We start from the raw sequence: 20,665 nt of genomic DNA on the forward strand, positions 1-20,665 counted from the left end.
TATTTTGGCTTATATCTCAGAACCTGGTTTAGATATATCAATACATTTAAAATTTTTTAACCGATTCATCAGCAACTTTCATTTGATATCCATACTGTATAAATACATTTGAAAACCGGTCCATGTGTTGGGTTTCAGGACCCTAGAGATCTAGGCTAAAAATGTACCCAAGAATTTAAGATAGACCTGTTCTGATGAAACAGTGAAAGTTGCACTCAATTCTCTGCAGTGGTTTCTGAGTGATGATAGTGCAATTATACAGGTAGATGACAGACAGACAAAAATTCCAAAAACTGCTGATTTGGATTCAGGGGGTCCAACAAGGATCCCTCTTCTGATTTCTGAATTGTCTTCAATGTATCGACATCGACTGTTTGGATTATATTATTTGCAAAAGTAGTACTCCTAAACCACGTCTTGGCCTATATATCGATTAAGATATCTCAAGAACTTAAAAAATGTGTTAAAGCACTCATCCGCAACTTTTATTCGATATCCGCATTGTACAAAAACATTTAAAAAATACCCGGGTGCATGTATTGGATTTGAAGACCCTAGAGATCTAGCGGTTTGAAATGCATTCTTTAATTTAAGTTTGACTTCAATTAATGCAACAGTGAAAGTTGCAATCAATTCTTTGCAGTGATTTCTGAGTGATGCAAGCACAATCATACAGATAGGTAGACAGACAAAAATATTAAAACTGCTGATTTAGGCTCATGGGGTCCAATAAGAACCCCTACCAATTTTCCTGAAGTATTTTCTGAATATTTTTCTAAAATATTTCACATTACATACATCGATCTATTTGAATTTTTTCATGTTGTTGTTGTTGCTGTAGCGATAAGGTTGCCCCCGAAGGCTTCGGGGAGTGTTATCGATGTGATGGTCCTTTGCCGTATACAGATCCGGTACTCTCTGGTAACACAGCTCCATTAAGGTGCTAGCCCGACCATCTCGGGAACGATTTATATGGCCACATTAAGCCTTCAGGCCATCCCTCCCTCCCCACCCCAAAGATCCATGAAGAGATTGGGGTCGCCAGAGCCTCGTCTGTTCGTGAAACGGGATTCGCTGTTCGAAGGTGATGTTGACAATTGGGTTTGGAGAAGCTATATATTGCGCTGGCAACCTGAAAGTGTTGCGCTACACAACCCTTGAATCTGGTATTTTAGTCGCCTCTTACGACAGGCATACCTCCTCGGGTATATTCTAACCCCCCGCTGGGGGTTGAATTTTATCATAGGTATAGATTATGGTTATGGTTTTTAATTTTTTAAAATATCACAAAAATTTAAAAAAACTGGTAAAACCTCATCAGCAGCTTTCATTTGATATCCAAATTTTATTTGTACAATTTGGATATCAAATGAAACTGCTGATGAGGTTACACCAGGTTTTTAAATTTTTTTCATATTTTAAAGCGTTTCCGATATATATTCCAAAATGTGGCTCAAGGGTATTATGAAAATTATAGATTATGGTTTTAATTTTCATAATACCCTTGAGCCACATTTTGGAATATATATCGGAAACGTTTTAAAATATCACAAAGATTTAAAAACCTGGTAAAACCTCATCAGCAGCTTTCATTTGATATCCAAATTGTACAAATACATTTGCAAACTACCAGGGCCCATGGTTTAGGTTTCAAGACCCTAGATATTTAGGTGTTTGAAATGTATCCTAAAATTTAAGTTAGACCCCGGCTGATGGGTTTTGATGATGAAGGCTTAGCAAACCTTCGTAAGGGGGGCAGGTGTCGGAAAAATTTTTCATTTTCTATTCCAAAACTAAAAGTAAAAGAAATGTTCAACTATAGAAAAATTTAAAAAACAATAATTATCATCCAAATTACTGTAAAAAGCATTAAGCTGAAATCGAACTTGGAAACCTTTATTAATAGGCCGATAAAACAAAAACAATTGTCAGTAAACCAAGAGGACATGGAATGTCAAAAAGTAATTGACAGTAAAAAAAATCCAATATTATTAGTGATTTGCAATGGATAGCGCAACACAGGTAAAGTATAGTTGGAAATGGGAATACTTGAACGATGCCGATATTAGTTTCGGCTGTTTCGTGAAATATCCCTTACTAAAAAAGGTTAGTTGAAGTTCAACATGCCCTTACATCCGCAGCACCTATGGAAAGGTTATTTTCGTTTGCTGGTATTATTTACAATCCACGTCTGCACGCTATTTCCGATTTTTCTTTAGAAAAATTAGTTTTGCTTTGGTCCAATATATGCATATCTTATACACATGCATAATATTTCTTACATACATATGAGCCGTTTATTTTGAAAGTGGCATAAGTCATTTCCAACTCGTGGTCTTAAATGCATTGTTATTTTTGTACGAATGCATATATAGATGGTTCTACAATTATAAAATAATAAAAAGAAATGCGTCTTTTGGATATTGGACTCTAACAAACTGGAGGCGAGGAGAGATACAAACAAATTATCACTGAACCTAAACGACATGAAATGACTTATGCCACTTTCAAAATAAACGGCTCATATGTTGGCAGAATGATAATATGAATTAGAAGAAAATTATGGTAACTTTTGCAATGTTTGTCTAAAATTAAATAAATTTATTTCAATTAAATCTACTTTGAAAGGGAATAATAGTAAATGTTATCCTTAAAAATTTTAAAATTACGATTACGTAATCCTGAAACTTTGATTACGACAAAAATAATCGTAATTTCAACTTTTGTAAAATTACGTTATACCCGTATTCGCGCATCGATCGATGATGATAACTGTAATCGTCATTAAAAAAAATTTAAATTGCGATTACTGTTATCGTAGTCGTCTCGTTACCATTATTCTTTTCGCCCAGCTCTAATTATACATACGGAAAAGGGTTGAGATATCTACAAAGTTAAAAAAATGTGTTGAAGCAATTGACGATAGCTTTCATTTGATATTCAGTGCAGTGTTTTCTGAGTGATGCGAGTACAAACATACATCTGTCTGTACAAACAAACAATTTAAAACTGCTGATGTGCGTTCAGGGGTCCCATAAAGACGCCTTCTATGAATTTTTCTAAAATATCTTTAAAGTACATACATCGACCGATTAGAATTTTATTATATGTTGACATTAGAGTTTTAATTATCATAATACCCCTGAACCATTATCTTGGAAAAGCGCTCAGATATCTCAAAAATTTTAAAAACGTGTTGAATCCCTCGTGGTCAGGTTTCAATAGATATCCATATTTTACAAATACATTTGAAAAATACCCGGGGTCCATGTTTTGGATTTAAAAACCCTAGAGATCTAGGGGTTTGAAATGCATCCTAAAACTTAAGTTAGACCTGGGCTGGTGAAACAGTGAAATTGGCACTAAATTCTGTGCTGGTCTTTTTGAGTGATGCGAGTACAAACCTACAGGTAGATAGACAAACAATTTTAAAAGCTGCTGATTTGAGTTCAAGGGGTCCAATAAAGACCTCTCTTATCAGTTTTTATGAGATATCTTCAATGTACCGACATCCACTGTTAGAATTATATTACATGTGTAAAGAGTACCCCTGAACTATGCAGTTTCTAGTATTTGCCAAGAGAATGGAGTTATTTTATAACATAGGTCCTGGTTTTTGATAGGGGTTTTCAGTTGGTCGTTAAACCAAACTTCTGGTAACACTACGGACTCATTCAGTCTATGTGAGGTCCTCATTGACCGGCCAATTCAACCTAACCTGAAACACATTTTGGCCTATATCTCAGAAACCGGTTTACATATTTCACAAATTTAATATATGTAATAAAGCATTAATCAGCATCTTTCATTTGACATTCATACTGTACAAACACATTTGAAAAATGCCCGGGTCCATGTTTAGGGCCTCAAGACCCTTGAAATCTAAGGGTTTTTAATGCATCCATAAATTTAAGTCAGATCTCGGCTGATGCAACGGTATGCAGTGGGCTCTGAGTGATGAGGGCATAAACATACAGGTAATGTACATACATCGACGGCCACCGTGGTGTGATGGTAGCGTGCTCCGCCTACCACACCGAGTGCCCTGGGTTCACACTCCGGGCAAAGCAACATCAAAATTTTAGAAATAAGGTTTTTCAATTAGAAGAAAATTTTTCTAAGCGGGGTCGCCCCTCGGCAGTGTTTGGCAAGCACTCCGAGTGTATTTCTGCCATGAAAAGCTCTCAGTGAAAACTCATCTGCCTCGCAGATGCCGTTCGGAGTCGGCATAAAACAAGTGGGTCCCGTCCCGCCAATTTGTAGTAAAAATTTAAAAGGAGCACGACGCAAATTGGAAGGGAAGCTCGGATTTACATTTATTTACTTAATGTACAGAAATCGACCTATTAAATTTTTTTATATGCATTGATTATTTATAAACATTATTATTTATTAATTCTCTCAGTAAAAAAATTCCTTACATTAAAAACGCTATGAAAATATGCCCTGCGATATGACCGTCAACCTTCTGGCTCCTCTAGCCTTTTTAGTTTCCGAAATATGATATTTGAAATTAAAGTCACTCACATGCTTACTTTGACCTTATCAAAATAAAATTTGTGCATCGAAGATTTTCTGATACATCAGCTCTGACCAAATTTCTCTTGAGGCCACACTTACCATGTAAATACCGCTATACCCTTTCTGAAAATACAAGTACATTTGCGTAGTAGATTGGAGAGTTGAAAATATTCAGTACAGATAGTGAAAATTGAGACCTGCCCTGACAATATCAGTCATGTCTAACAACCGTCACAATAGAACACTTGGTCCTGAGTGGGTCTACATTTTAGTACATATTTTTGAAACCAATTAATTATGAAAGTGACCTCTGATAAAGGTCGGGATATCCAAGTGATAGACATCAATCGCTGCAAAACCAACTTGCGTGTTTTGTATTGACACAGCTTCTGATATTTTCTTTAATTATTAAATAAGGTATGAATTCTTTTGCTGTGGATTGTATATTTAGTTTTTCCAGTAATTGCGGGATTGCATTTTTTAAAGCCACATAATGAACAACTGTCTGAAATAGTTTACGCCTGCCTATAGGTATTTACATGATACCCGAACAAACCCCAAAATCAGCAAAACAAATTAAATTCAGGCTAAATGAACAGTTGTCAGAATCACGAATTATATCCGAGATATACGTGGATAATAAAATTTTAGACCGTATGTGTATTCAACATTCGAAACCGCCATAACTATCAGTATCCGATGGATTCAATTGGTCAAATATTGATGGCGAATATTGGTTGGCTGCCGGGGCTGAAGCTGATACATTTGAAGATTTTTCTGATAGCGTCACTGACTGGAGCGGTTGGGTTCCATTCATATCCGATGGAAAACGACTGTGAGCAACTGCTGCAGCAGTTTCTTGACTACCGTAGCCATAAGGATAATTGGGGCTTGTTAGCTGCAAAGAGTTTTGATCTGCTGTTCCGGGAAATGAAGTTGTGCAATATGGATTGATATAATCGTTGTTAGTTGTAAGTTGTCCTGATGCAGTAGCATTAGCATACAGAAGATGGGGTGCAATTAAATGGGAACACGTAGTAGCATACATAGTGTTAGCACCACTCATATGTGAGGGAAGATGTCGACGTGGTTCAACATAAACTTGTGTACATGCGGCATTATGGGCAGTGTGATGTGAAGCTACCGCAACTGCAGTACTCGATGATACGGGCGGGCAGTTGGTTGTTGAATTGACAGCAACGGCAGCTAAAGCAGCAGCTGCCATAAAATTTGAGTGATGATAAACATTACTAGCTGCTACAGCAGATGGTACATTTGCTAACGAAGAATGGTCGCTCGAGACGCTGCAGCTCTCACTTGACGTAAACGATGATCTGTCCAATTTATTAGAAGAAAAGCTATTGTAGCTGCTCATATATTGAGCATTTGCAGTCACCGCATTGTTGTGGGTATTAATGGACGTAGAAACCGTGTGTGTGACTGGCAAAGTAGATGCATGAGACATGCCATCAGGAATACTTGAAGTATATCTCGGTCCATCATTGTATCTTGCGGAGTCGTTATGCGGCGTTGAGGTTAATAAGACATCGCCCATAATTGGTGAGCCTACTAAGTTTAGATACGGTTGATGTATTGCATGTTTATGATTATGTGGGTGCTTAATTACAGGGGATGAATTAAACGAAGTATTGAGCCTCTGTACACTATAACTGCCAAGTGAGTTCGTATTGAAAGAGGCAGTAGCTGAAAATGTTAAACTGTCGAAACTGCGCTTGTTACCATTAACTGTGCCACTTGTTGTTTCATTTTCAGAGCCGATATTGACCATTGAGCTAATATCGCTTAATAGAATGTGCTTTTGTTGGTGCTGAGCTTCTTGCTGATTTTGTGTTGGTATTTCCTGACAGTAGCTATATGAATACCGCTTAGCTGGTGGGGTGACTAGTTTTTTTTCCGTTGTAAGGGAAATATGCGTGGCTTCCCCTTCCGATACTGAGGGAATTCGGCCAACTAAAGATTGAAGGCCCAATAGACTTTTACTGGTTTCATCGTTTATTGAACAAATAACTTCATTTGAGTGGCTATAATGCAGGTGCTCGTATAATTGTTTTTGTTGATGTATGTGATTAATCCGATGTATATTTGATGGTGTGGAAGGAAGCCCATAACTGCTATTCATCACGTTATCGTAGCATTGTTGTTGCTGACATTCGACATGTTTAGTATCATAAATCGTTGTTTCGAAGCGAGCGCGGTGGTGCAAATCGTGTTGGAAATAACTATTTTGGAAGTGCTGCAGTTTTTTTGGAGGTGTGGGCACATCATGAATATAAAAAAAGGACTCAGGATGTGGTGAATGCCACTTTTTTTGATAAGTGTTTAGTTGGATGTTGTTTGAGCTCTCAACCGCCGGACTTGCCTTGCGCATATTTTGCTTATGTTGCTCCTCTTGGAGCGTAGGTTGTCGTTGATTACGTTTTTCTTTGTCTTGAATAATACTAAGAACTCCTACTTTCGCAGGGGAGTCAAAACCCGCAGCGCATATATTTGGCGAGCTGGGGCGCAAAGATGCACATAAATTTGGTATGTAACAAGATAGAAGGGGTCGTTTATATGCCAACTCAGTTGTTGGTGTTGGAAACGGTGTAGATTTGTTCAAACTGTCAGGATGCTCTGAGCCATTCGAACAAATGCTGGATATGTTTTGGTTTTCAAAATATGTATTAGGGGTGTTGACATCAATATCGCTTTCTTGAGTTTCGCTTGTATATGCAGTAACCATATTCATGGGACTAGCTATTAAATCACTATCATTAATATGTTGTTGTCGGTGACTGGGAGGTGTGGGTTGGGTTGAAGTTGGTGGTGTTATGCCAGAATATGTGCAACTAAGTGATGGCAATTGCATTGGTGAAATAGTTGGGTACATTTTTGTTGAATGTACGTCAAGCTCCCTACTTTCGTGAGCTGCATATGTTTGTTCAAAGAGTGTCTCAGTGTATTGCTCTGAACTAACACCCATGTTACCTGTTAGTTTTACCGTCATTAATTGTTGTTGAGCTGGCTGCATTACAGATATCTGCCCATGTATGGCAGCTGGCTTCAGTTTTTTTGGACGTCCACGCTTTTTTTTAGGTGCTTCTATGTTAACAAAGCCGCCATTAATCGCCTCATCCTCATTCATCATTGTGAAACCTAGCTTATTAACAAAATTATTTGTACTTGGTATTTGACTCATTATATGACGCGATTTGCATGTCGCAGAATCTCGTTTATCTTCCCCTTTAATTTTTTTGGGACGACCTCGCTTTTTCTTTTTTGGTTGGGATATATTTTGATATGGTAAAGTCATGAAGCTGCCATTATCGTACCTTTGTATGGTCAACGTAATTTGTGGCTGTTCTGTATCTGATTTATGAAAATATCGAGCTTCTGTGCATTGTCCCGAAACACTGGAATATTCATCATTTATCCCAGTTACCATTGCAGTAGTGGTACAACCATTACAATCATCGTCTGTATTTTGATTATGGTGATGAATACATTTTTCCGGATCGCCTTTTATTGGTTGTATCTGCATATTATTGTAGTCAGTTTCCAGACATCTGTTTGTCGTTTTGAATTCAGGAGAAATTGTTGGCGCACACAATTCCGTTCTTGCTGACTTAATATTCTCTTGGGTGCACGTCCGTTTAATTTTCTTTTCAGAAAAAACAAATTCAGATTCATCTATATGTGGTATTGAGCCATTTAAGAAGTCGCGAAATGTTTTAAGTGCCACATAAAATGGTACTTTATCGGCGGCTCGGGGTAATTGAGCACACCTTGCCGACGACGAAGGCATAACCCATGCATACTAAAAGAATAAAGAAAAAAATTAAAAATTTTAGTTTGAAAATTGTGTTTAACTCCGTGCCTACCGTATGCGTTCCTTCCACATATTCTGGCTGCCTCCCAAAATGGAAGTCTTTTTTACCAGAAAACACTTCAAAAATCAATTTACCATTGAAAACAGCGATTTTTGGACTAAACCGTTGAAGTTTCTCGAGTAATATTTTACTACCTTCCTTGATTTCATTACGCGATAAGTCGAAACCTTTTGTAGCACGTTGAACCATATATGTAAAACCAATACCATATTTTAAAAGTTTATAATCTTCTTGCGCGCTCATTTGCTCCTGTGTTAGTCCAGAGAGGTACATACATTTCCAAAAATGATTTCCAGGGCCAGCATAATGATGACCTTTGTAAGCCGCGAATAATCCTGGATTAATGCCAATCTGCAAGAAATATAATGCTTCAAATTAATAAGCAACAAAAAATTTTTTCTCTCTTATCAAACAATGAACCGCATATTTGTACATCTTAATATATAAAAATCACTTGTCACAATTTTTGGCCGCGATGGACTCCTAAACTACTGAACCGATTTTTAATTTGTTTTGCACCCCGTGTGTAGTTTGATCTAACTTGAAATGTAGGATAGGTTATATCTCAGTTTATAGTCGCAATATTATTTTAATGCAAATTTTTTTATTGGTTTATACGTAATAATAAAATGTTACGTATACGCACCGGCACCCACATTTTCAGGGGTGCGGATATACTTCCATGTAATTGGTTGATGTTTAATTAAACAACGTGCTTATCAATAAAAAATATAATAACGAATGATATAAAGTATAGCACATCACCAGGCCCGCCGAGAGTGTGGGGGGGGGGGGGGGGGGTTTCTGAGGGGTCCCGTGATTTAGAGGTACTATGACATTTTTTTTTTAATTCAGGAGAGTCTTTAATTGTTCCTTGTGCAATTTTTAAGCCGAATTTCAAAAGCAACGAAAATCTGCATTTTCGCTATAGTGAAGTGTGAAAAATAAAAATCTATATACATATAAAAAGAAAGGCTAAGATGTGTGTTAGTTGGTCGCCGGTGTTTGAAGAGAAAAAGCTTATTAAAATGTATGCAGATAGGCCAAATTTAGGGCAGGACAACGTCTGCCGAGCCTTCTAGTATAAGTATAACAATTAGTAATTTTTCCTGTACTTAAAGCAGGATTGGAAGTCTTAAGCAAATGTTCCGAATTGCTTCTTATTCTATAGATAGACGGATATTTTTAGGTCGCTTTAACTAGTTAAACTGCAAAGCAAAATTTCACACCAACAGTCGGCGCCAATTTGAATTTAGATAGCATATTTTGAAGGCTTTCAAAACAAATAACCTTATTAATTTTATTTGAAATCAATATTTATACTCAGTTGAGCAGAGCTCACAGAGTATATTAAGTTTGATTGGATAACGGTTGGTTGTACATACATAAAGGAATCGAGATAGATATAGACTTCCATATATCAAAATAATCAGGATCGAAAAAAAATTTGATTGAGCCATGTCCGTCCGTCCGTCCGTCCGTCCGTTAACACGATAACTTGAGTAAATTTTGAGGTATCTTGATGAAATTTGGTATGTAGGTTCCTGAGCACTCATCTCAGATCGCTATTTAAAATGAACGATATCGGACTATAACCACGCCCACTTTTTCGATATCGAAAATTTCGAAAAACCGAAAAAATGCGATAATTCATTGCCAAAGGCGGTTAAAGCGATGAAACTTGGTAGATGGGTTGAAGTTATGACGCAGAATAGAAAACAAGTAAGATTTTGGACAATGGGCGTGGCACCGCCCACTTTTACAAGAAGGTAATTTAAAAGTTTTGCAAGCTGTAATTTGGCAGTCGTTGAAGATATCATGATGAAATTTGGCAGGAACGTTACTACTATTACTATATATGTGCTAAATAAAAATTAGCAAAATTGGATGAAGAACACGCCCACTTTTTAAAAAAAAATTTTTTTAAATTCAAATTTTAACAAAAAAGTTAATATCTTTACTGTATATAAGTAAATTAAGTCAAAATTCAACTCCAGTAATGATATGATGCAACAAAATCCAAAAATAAAAGAAAATTTCAAAATGGGCGTGGACCCGCCCATTTTCATTTAGTTTGTCTAGAATACTTTTAATGCCATAAGTCGAACAAAAATTTACCAATCCTTCTCAAATTTGGTAGGAGCATAGATTCTGTGACGATAACTGTTCTTTGTGAAAATGGGCGAAATCGGTGGAAGCCACGCCCAGTTTTTATACACAGTCCACCGTCTGTCCTTCCGCTCGGCCGTTAACACAATAACTTGAGCAAAAACCGATATATCTTTACTAAACTTAGCCCACGTACTTATCTGAACTCACTTTATCTTGGTATAAAAAATGGCCGAAATCCGACCATAACCACGCCCACTTTATCGATATCGAAAATTACGAAAAATGAAAAAAATGCCATAATTCTATACCAACTACGAAAAAAGGGATGAAACATGGTAACTGGATTGGTTTATTGACGCAAAATATAACTTTGGAAAAAACTTTGTAAAATGGGTGTGACACCTACCATATTAAGTAGAAGAAAATGAAAAAGTTCTACAAGGCGAAATCAACAGCCCTTGGAATCTTGGCAGGAATACTGTTAGTGGTATTGCATATATAAATAAATTAGCAGTACCCGACAGATGATTTTCTGGATCACCTGGTCCACATTTTGGTCGATATCGCGAGAACGCCTTCACATATACATCTAAGGGCCACTCGCTTTTAAAACCCTCATTAATACTTTTAATTTGATATCCATATCGTACAAACACATTCTAGAATCACACTGGCCCACCCTAATGGCGATATCTCGAAAAGGCGTCCACCTATAGACCTAATGCCCACTCCCTCTTAAAATGCTCAGTAACACCTTTCGTTTGATACCCATATCGTACAAACATTCTAGAGTCACCCCTGGCCCACCCTAATGGCGATATCTCGAAAAGGCGACCACCTATATACCTAATGTCCACTCCCTCTTAAAATGCTCAGTAACACCTTTCGTTTGATACCCATATCGTACAAACATTCTAGAATCACCCCTGGCCCACCCTAATGGCGATATCTCGAAAAGGCGTCCACCTATAGACCTAATGCCCACTCCCTCTTAAAATGCTCAGTAACACCTTTCGTTTGATACCCATATCGTACAAACATTCTAGAGTCACCCCTGGCCCACCCTAATGGCGATATCTCGAAAAGGCGTCCACATATAGACCTAATGCCCACTCCCTCTTAAAATGCTCAGTAACACCTTTCGTTTGATACCCATATCGTACAAACATTGTAGAGTCACCCTTGGTCCACCTTTATGGCGATATCTCGAAAAGGCGTCCACCTATAGAACTAAGGATTACTCCCTTTTAAAATACTCATTACCACATTTCATTTGATACCCATATCGTACAAACACATTCTAGAGTCACCCTGGCCCACCCTAATGGCGATATCTCGAAAAGGCGTCCACCTATAGACCTAATGCCCACTCCCTCTTAAAATGCTCAGTAACACCTTTCGTTTGATACCCATATCGTACAAACATTCTAGAGTCACCCCTGGCCCACCCTAATGGCGATATCTCGAAAAGGCGTCCACCTATAGACCTAATGCCCACTCCCTCTTAAAATGCTCAGTAACACCTTTCGTTTGATATCCATATCGTACAAACATTCTAGAGTCACCCTTGGTCCACGTTTATGGCGATATCTCGAAAAGGCGTCCACCTATAGAACTAAGGATTACTCCCTTTTAAAATACTCATTACCACCTTTCATTTGATACCCATATCGTACAAAAACATTCTGGAGTCACCCCTTTCCCACCCTAATGGCGATATCTCGAAAAGGCGTCCACCTATAGACCTAATGCCCACTCCCTCTTAAAATGCTCAGTAACACCTTTCGTTTGATACCCATATCGTACAAACATTCTAGAGTCACCCCTGGCTCACCCTAATGGCGATATCTCGAAAAGGCGTCCACCTATAGACGTAATGCCCACTCCATCTTAAAATGATCAGTAACACCTTTCGTTTGATACCCATATCGTACAAACACAATCTAGAGTCACCCCTGGCCCACCCTAATGACGATACCTCGAAAAGGCGTCCACCTATAGACCTCATGCCCACTTCCTCTTAAAATGCTCAGTAGCACCTTTCGTTTGATACCCATATCGTACAAACATTCTAGAGTCACCATTGGTCCACCTTTATGGCGATATCTCGAAAAGGCGTCCACCTATAGAACTAAGGATTACTCCCTTTTAAAATACTCATTACCATCTTTCATTTGATACCCATATCATACAAACACATTCTGGAGTCACCCCTGGCCCACCCTAATGGCGACATTTCGAAAAGGCGTGCACCTATAGACCTAATGCCCACTCCCTCTTAAAATGCTCAGTAACACCTTTCATTTGATTCCCATATCGTACAACTAGAGACACCCCTGGTCCACCTTTATGGCGATATCTCGAAACGGCGTCCACCTATGGAACTAAGGATCACTGCTTTTCAAAATATTCATTAACAGCTTTCATTTGATACCCATATCGTACAAACATATTCTAGAGTCACCCCTGGTCCACCTTTATGGCGATTTCTCGAAAAGGCGTTCACCTATAGAACTAAAGCCCATTCCCTTTTAAAGTACTCATTATCACCTTTCATTTGATACCCATATCGTACAAACACATTCTAGAGTCAGCCCTGGTCCACCTTTATGGCGATATCCCTAAATGGCGTCCATCCATAGAACTATGGCCTACTCTCTCTTAAAATACTCTTTAATACCTTCCATTTGATACACATGTCATACAACCACATTCCAGGGTTACCCTAGGTTCATTTTCCTACATGGTGATTTTCCTTATCTTGTCTCCATAGCTCTCAACTGAGTATGTAATGTTCGGTTACACCCGAACTTAGCCTTCCTTACTTGTTTTATTTTGGAATTGTTTCCCCTCACAATCGCTGCCAATTTGGAAGCATAATACAACATATACACAACATATGTCTTAGATTATTTTCTAAATGGGTGTAATTTCCATTTTACGCTGGGCCTGAATATGTAACCACAAAAGATATTCCCAACACGGCAGATTGTAAGTGGGGTCAGAAGCTCGGGATCGCGTCAACATGTGTGCTCGGATGGGAAAAAATATATGATAAAAGTGCAGGCGAGAGGAGTTTGCTGGTCTGACAGCTTCTGGTCTTGGTAGCGGTGTGAAAAGACCTTAAAGAAGGACCCGGAAGTCAACGAACACAGCTGAATGCGAGAAATTGTACTGGAAATCAAAACTTTTGCACTTGAGGGCATGCCAGGAGGACCGATAAAGATCCTGTTTGTTTAGCAAAGGTATTGGATGTGAGCTCTCAGCGACCATATGTATATTTAAAATAGATTTTTTATATAGGCACTGATACTATGCGGGTTTTACCATGCCACCATCTCCCTCAATGATGTAAATATACATATATATGTATGTATGCATTTTACGAAATATAAACACAAATTTTTGATAAACAAACATAGTTCTTCAAAATTAAATTTTTTGTTTGTTGTTATTCAATATTGGCAATATTTGACAGTAACATTTTTTTCTTATTTTTTTTTTATATCACTCTGTATTCACAATAGCTAACGATTGTCAATTCTGCACGGAGTTACCGTATTGAAAACTGTAAATGCAGCTATGTACGTATATTCATGAAATCATCGTGCATTAGAACGTGTGTTTAGAAGGAAACAATTAAAAAAACATTGCTTTAAGACCGATAATGCTAATTAAGTGTCCTATTTGTCTACCGTATCATTTTCTGTATAAAAGTTTTGTTTAATATTTTTCCGCCATGTTCCATACAAAATTTGAGAATTTTGTAATCCACTTTGAAACTTGGAGCACACATTGGAACACGAAGTCAATTTAACACGAGCGAAAAAAGCTTTGCTAGGTTGCCCAGGGATCGGCAAAATTCTCGAAATCGTCCGAACTTGGATATTTTGTTTTCGAGTTTTAAAGAATTTCTATATAACTCAGAGATCTGCAACTTTGAACATAGCTTCGAACTTTATAACGTTGTAATATTTAAGATAAAAATGTTTTCTAGATGTGACAGGGATCAAGGATTTTAGAGATATGTAGAAAGTCCATTGACAACCCCCAATAGAGCCTTTCCGATACCGGGTCACCTCGGAAAGTATTGCTGGCCTTACCAACGTAAGAGGTGCTGCTATGGCGAACGGTTCTTTCTCCATACTCAATAATAGACCGCTGAGCCCGCCTTGTCGAGCAAGTGGTCGTACGAACAAGCTGAACGACTCATTAAGTAAGATAAGAGGAGGACGGAGTCGCAAGCCAAGGACGCCAAATACGCATTAAGCGATGCGTCGGACTCGGGGAGCGAGAGTAGTGCTGATTCAATAAACTCCTTGTTGGAAAAGCACACAAATGAAAACGGAGTAGAAGAGTGGAGAAGGGTACGGATCAGAGGAAGTAAAAGAGCTCTCTCGCAGTACCGTGTAGCGCTAAGAATTGTCCAACGCCTGGGAGCAGTGGTCGACCCAACAGAAGTGGAGATCGAGCGCTGGGAATGGGCCCATGAAGCGGTAGAAGTAGGTCGAAGGCAGTTCAAAAGGTTTGCTGCGCGAAACCCTCGGTTCTGCAACCAATACGAGGAGGAAGAAGCATCGAATGGCAGAATGAAGAGGCAACGTTCGGCGGAAGGCGACAAGCCGGCAGAAAGGAGCCAGTCCCAGAGCCGCGAGGCAGGGCAGTTGCATAGACAAGACAAGTAGGCCCAAAGCTATAAGACAGATGGGCCCCAATAGCGAGGTAGCAACTACCTCAAAACCTGCGAGTCAGAGGGAAGTTCCAACTATGGAAGTAGGAGATAAGCCAAAGGGAGATAACGCTAAGACTCAGGCTTTCTCGGAGGTGTTAAAGGGAGTTAACGCTAAGACTCCTGCTTTTTTGGAGGTGCCAAAGGGAGCATAATGGGTATAATGGTGTGAAGATGATAGCGTGCGACAATATCGCGAGCTTGCGGTGGCTGGAGGAAGTGATTCCAGACCTCCAAAGGCAAGGCACAAACGCGCAGTTTGAGGTGGTGAATAAAGCGCAAATCCCCACTGTACCAAAAGTTAAGGTATGGATACCATGCGTGATGAAGTCGCAGGATACACTGCGACTTCTGCAGAATCAGAATCTGAATATACCGACACAGGATTGGAAGGTACTTACTGTATCTCCCTACGGAGGAAGGTCAGTTCTACACCTTCCAAATAAACAAGCAGGCGGAGGATATATTGCACACGCAGCTTGGAAAAATGTCCTTTGGTACAGGCAATATTTATAAGCGACTCAAGAAAAGAAGTCCCGAGGATAAAAATCCTGACACGCTAGAAGTGGGCGAAGTCGAAAAGGACCTCAAAAGCCTAAGAGAAAAAAGGCAGGTAGAGGTAGCCGACGCCACCACGAAGGTGTTAGAAGAGGACCAACAGCCAAGTGGTGCTGCGAGTCGCACAGAGGTACACCCGGCACAACAGCTACGAGAGGCTGATGGGGACCTGGAATACTCTAAACCAAAAGGGCAAGGGGAGGACGACGACGTCACGACGAAGGTGCTGGAGGGGAGCATACAGCCCAATGGTGCTGCGAGTCCTACAGATAAACCTCCAACACAGTAAAGTTGCGTCGAGCGAACTCCTTCTAACCCTTGAGGAGGGTTCGTTTGACGTGGCGCTGATCCAGAAGCCGTGGCTCTCATCGGGAGGAAAGGTTTCTGGACTTACCGCGCGCGGATTTAGCGTTTACTACCCGCAAACGGAAGGACGGGTGCGAGCTGTAGTAATGGTAAGGAAACAGCTGCATTCATACATGCTGCCTAATTACACTACTGAAGACCTCGTAGTGGTGGCCGTTGAGCAAAAGAATAAGCAAACATTTATCCTGGCTTCCTGCTACATGGCCCATGCTGCGGAGGTTCCACCGATGGAGTGCAATAGGCTAGTACGGGGCGAAGGGCGCAAAGGGCGGTTGGTCATAGGCGCGGATGCAAATGTGCACCACAATGCGTGGGGAGGAGCAGATATGACCGAGAGAGGTGTATCACTATTTTGTTACATCCTGCAAACCAATTTGCAGATAGGCAACAGGGGAAATGTCCCTACATACATTGGCCAACATCCAGCAATGTTTTGAATATTACATTGAGCTTGGAACGTGATATATCAAGGTATGATTGGACGGTTCTTGATAGACCATCCTTCTCCGACCATGCGTATATCAACTTCAGCATCCCCCTAAAGAAGGTAGAGGAGGGGGGAACCTTTAGAAACCCTAGGTCAACGAACTGGACTAAATTCCAGAAACAGGTAGAAACAAAACTGGGACAACCCAAAGAGGTTGCCAATGTGGAGGAACTTGAGGAGTTAAATGAATTCCTAACAAGGACGCTTATGACTGCGTATAACAAAGCTTGCCCGCTAAGAAGATTCAGAGGAAAAGCAAAGCCGCCATGATGGAGCAATGAGCTGTGTCTTCTAAGAAGACAGGTAAAAGAAATATTTAAGCTAGCAAAGGCCGCGGAAAGCGAAGCGTGTCGGGACGAGTACAGGGATCTACTGAGGATCTATAAGCGTGAATGTACCAGGGCGAAGAGACTTTCATGCACAAGTTTCTGTACGGACATAGAGTGATCCAGCGAAACAGCATGGTTGAAAAAAGTCCTAGAAAAGGGAAACAAAGTCCAGGTACTGATAAAGAAAGAGAGCGGCGAATGGTCACGTAATAGTGAGGAATCCCTTGAGGTGCTTCTCGATACAAATTTCACATCGGGAGATGGTTCAGAAGAGCCAGCAGACAGCACTCACACTTCGATCATGGAGCGGGTAGTGCCGGGCTTGGTGACCGATACCAAGATCGAATGGGAAGTGAAGACATTTTCTAAGTTTAAATCGCCGGGCCCAGATGGTATATTCCCGGTCATGCTACAAGTCACAAGTAAAGAGGTCGTGGAATGGCTTAAAATAATATTCGATGGGTGCATAAGACTGAATCATGTACCGCACTCTTGGAGAACTGCTCTTGTAGCTTTCCTACCAAAGGCGGGGAAGATCGGTGACGTGTATCCCAAGACTATATACCCATTAGCTTAGCATCATTTCTGCTCAAAACCTTTGAGAGGCTGATAGATGTGTACATAAAGACCAAAGTGGATGAAAGGCTGCTCTCCACAACACAACATGCGTACACCAAAGGCAAGTCGGTAGACATTGCATTGCATAGTGTGGTAATAAGCATAGAGAAACCCCTGGAATATAAGGAGTTTGCTCTAGGCGTCTTCTTAGACATTGCCGAGGCTTTCAATAATGTTTCTAAATGGGCGATTTTGGGTGGTCTTAATTACATTAAAGTACATCCAGCCATAACGTGATGGATCGGCTGCATGTTAAATTGCAGGAAGGTTACATCACAATGGGGATTGTACGAGGCTACGAAATCAGTGGGCTGGGGCACGCCGCAGGGAGGGATGCTATCGCCTCTGCTGTAGACGCTGGTCATCAACCCACTGCTCAGGCGATTCGATGAGGGACCCTAAAACTTACGGCTTACGCAGATGACGTTGCGATTGTCATAACTGGAAAGTGCCTTCCAACGTTTAGATCTTTGATGGATCGGGCGCTTCGGGATATTCATAACTGGGCATCAAATGTCGGGTTGAAAGTCAGCGCGTAGAAGACGGATATGATCTTGTTTACAAAGAGTTAAAAGGTCCCAAATTGGATCAGACCTAAGTTAGGAGGGGTGACCCTACAAGAGAAACCTTGCATAAAATATCTAGGAATCATCCTAGACAGTAAGCTGTCATGGAAGCTCAACGTGTAGGAGAGGGTGAAGAAGGCTTCAATGGCACTTTATGCATGTAAAAGAATGCTGGGGTGTACGTGGGACTTATCGCCCTCTCTTTCTCATTGGGCTTTTACAGCGATTTTAAGCCCTATTTTATACAATGGAGTTCTTGTTTGGTGGGAAGTCACACAAAAAACAACCTACCTCAAAAAATTAGAGGGGTATGCAGACTATCAATGCTTAGCATTACGGGAGCCTTGAAAACAACCCCGACGGCTGCACTGTATGCCATTCTGCACGTTCCACCTGTATACCTAGTAGCAAAGAACATAGCGTTAACAACTGCAACCAGGCTCGGTGCCTCGGGGAAGCTTGAGCGCCGACCATACGGCCATAGTAGTATAGCGTCATCAATCACAAGACGAACAGACTACCTCGTTCCCTATATGCGCTTCTAGGGCGATCTTATGGCCACAATAGAGTTGGACGGTTGCCACAAGGTTGCTCAAAAGGCGGGCGAGGCGATACATGTGTACACAGATGGTTCCAAAGTAGTGGAAGGAGTAGGGTCTGCGGTGTAATGTTCTAATCCAGAAATAAATAGATCCTACAGGATGTCGGATTACTGTAGCGCTTTTCAAGCCAAAACAGTAGCCGTAGCCAAAGCAGTAGAAACCATGGAAGAGAGTAGTTTAAGCTGCAACAGTGTTAACTTTTATATTGACAGTCAAACAGCAATTAAGGCATCTAAATGCATGTTAGAGTGTAAGCAGTCACTGGAGAGAATCGGGACAGGGAGGAGCATACATCCATATTGGGTCCCAGGGCATATGGGAATAGATGGGAATGAAAAAGCGGATGAACTAGCTAAAAAGGGCGCATCCCTTGAAGCTTGCTCCGTAGAGGTTCCAATTAGACTGGGCGAGATTAAGCGAAGGCGAGAGGTGCACATGATCGACCAAGCAGGAAACGCGTGGGTTCAAGCGCGGGGCTGTAAAGTTTCCAAGATTATGTATATGTCGTACAACCTTAGACTAACAAAGTTGCTTCTATCATTCAAAAGAGAGGACTTGAGACTCATGACGGGTATTCTGACTGGACACTTCCCTCTGGCGTCACATTCCTTTAAATTAGGCTTGGTCAGTGATAGCAGATATAGGAAGTGCGGGTTGAAGGAGGAAATGATCGAGCACGTTCTGTGCTCGTGCCCTGCGCTTGCCAGGCTAAGACTCCAGCTATTAGAAGTGATACAGCTGTCAGATCTAGAAACAGCAAGTAACTTCAGTCCTAGGAAGTTTGTAGTATTTGCCAAGGGACGGAGTTATTTTATAACATAGGTCCTGGTTTTTGATAGGGTTTTTCAGTTTGGTCGTTAAAACAAACGTCTGGTAACACTACGGACTCATTCAGTCTATGTGAGGTCCTCATGGACCGGCCAGTTCAGCCTAACCTAATCTAGGCAAAGGTCTACCTACACACTAAATTTCAGGCAAATCGAACCGTGAATAGAAGTCATTCGAATGGATCGGTCTCTGGTCCACTTTTTAGAAAGCATCTTTCTCTCCGTAAGAATCATCCTCGTACTTCAAGGAATATCCTAAAAAAAACAAATAGCTTAATCGGTCCAACCGTTCAGTTTTATATTATGGACTAACAGACCCGGCAGACTTTGTTCTAACCTAATTTTGATCTACTCGTATCTGCATAACTTTTTGGAAGTTTTTATTCTTACTCTCCTTCCCCCTCTCTACCCATTTTATCTATCGTTCTTTTGACTCCTCTCTCTTCCTTTCTCTCTTTCTGGGCCTCTTTCTCATCCTCCGCTTGTCCCACCCTTCTTTTCTCTCTACCTTTCTCTCCTTACTCCTCCGCTCCATCTATATCTATCTGTATATCTTCATCTAATTCCATATCTTTCTCAGTTTCTTTTCTTTCTTTCCTTTCTTTTCCTTTCCTCTTCTTTACTTCCCTTTCTTTTCTTTCCTTTCAGAAAAGCTCACTGAACACATTTGCAACTATTTTGATAAATGTACGCGATAATTTAAACTTTACTACGAAAAATATTGATCACTTGAAATCATTTCGTTCGGGCTACATATTTATTTTTATTTAAAAAATATCACTTTTGTTATGATAAAATTAATTCGCTATGAGCACATCTTACACAAATCACGAACAAATTTTAATAAGAGAATTCGTGAAAAAACACATTTAGGGCTGCCATAACAAAATATAAAAAATTAATATTCAGTAATTTAGTCTTTACGATCAGCATACAAATTAGCATAAAAACAAGTAAGGAAGGCTAAGTTCGGGTGTAACCGAACATTACATACTCAGTTGAGAGCTATGGAGACAAGATAAGGAAAATCACCATGTAGGAAAATGAACCTAGGGTAACC

The 20,665-nt window shown here is 40.1% G+C and overlaps 1 protein-coding gene across 2 annotated transcripts in view; it reads right to left on the bottom strand.

Annotated features, from left to right (window-relative positions):
* Positions 1-4,977: 4,977 nt before the first annotated feature.
* Positions 4,978-20,665, bottom strand: part of Tdg (Thymine DNA glycosylase) — a 300,877-nt gene continuing 285,189 nt past the window's right edge. For both annotated transcript variants that reach the window (XM_067758419.1, XM_067758420.1), the window contains 2 exons: positions 8,403-8,762; positions 4,978-8,338 (listed from right to left, as the gene is read on the bottom strand). In XM_067758419.1, coding sequence (XP_067614520.1) covers positions 5,186-8,338; positions 8,403-8,762 — 3,513 coding nt within the window. In that variant the 3' untranslated portion in view covers positions 4,978-5,185. The remainder of the gene's footprint in view (positions 8,339-8,402; positions 8,763-20,665) is intronic.

The sequence above is a fragment of the Eurosta solidaginis genome, chromosome X (genome assembly GCF_040869045.1).
Source record: "Eurosta solidaginis isolate ZX-2024a chromosome X, ASM4086904v1, whole genome shotgun sequence".
Lineage (NCBI taxonomy): Eukaryota > Metazoa > Arthropoda > Insecta > Diptera > Tephritidae > Eurosta > Eurosta solidaginis.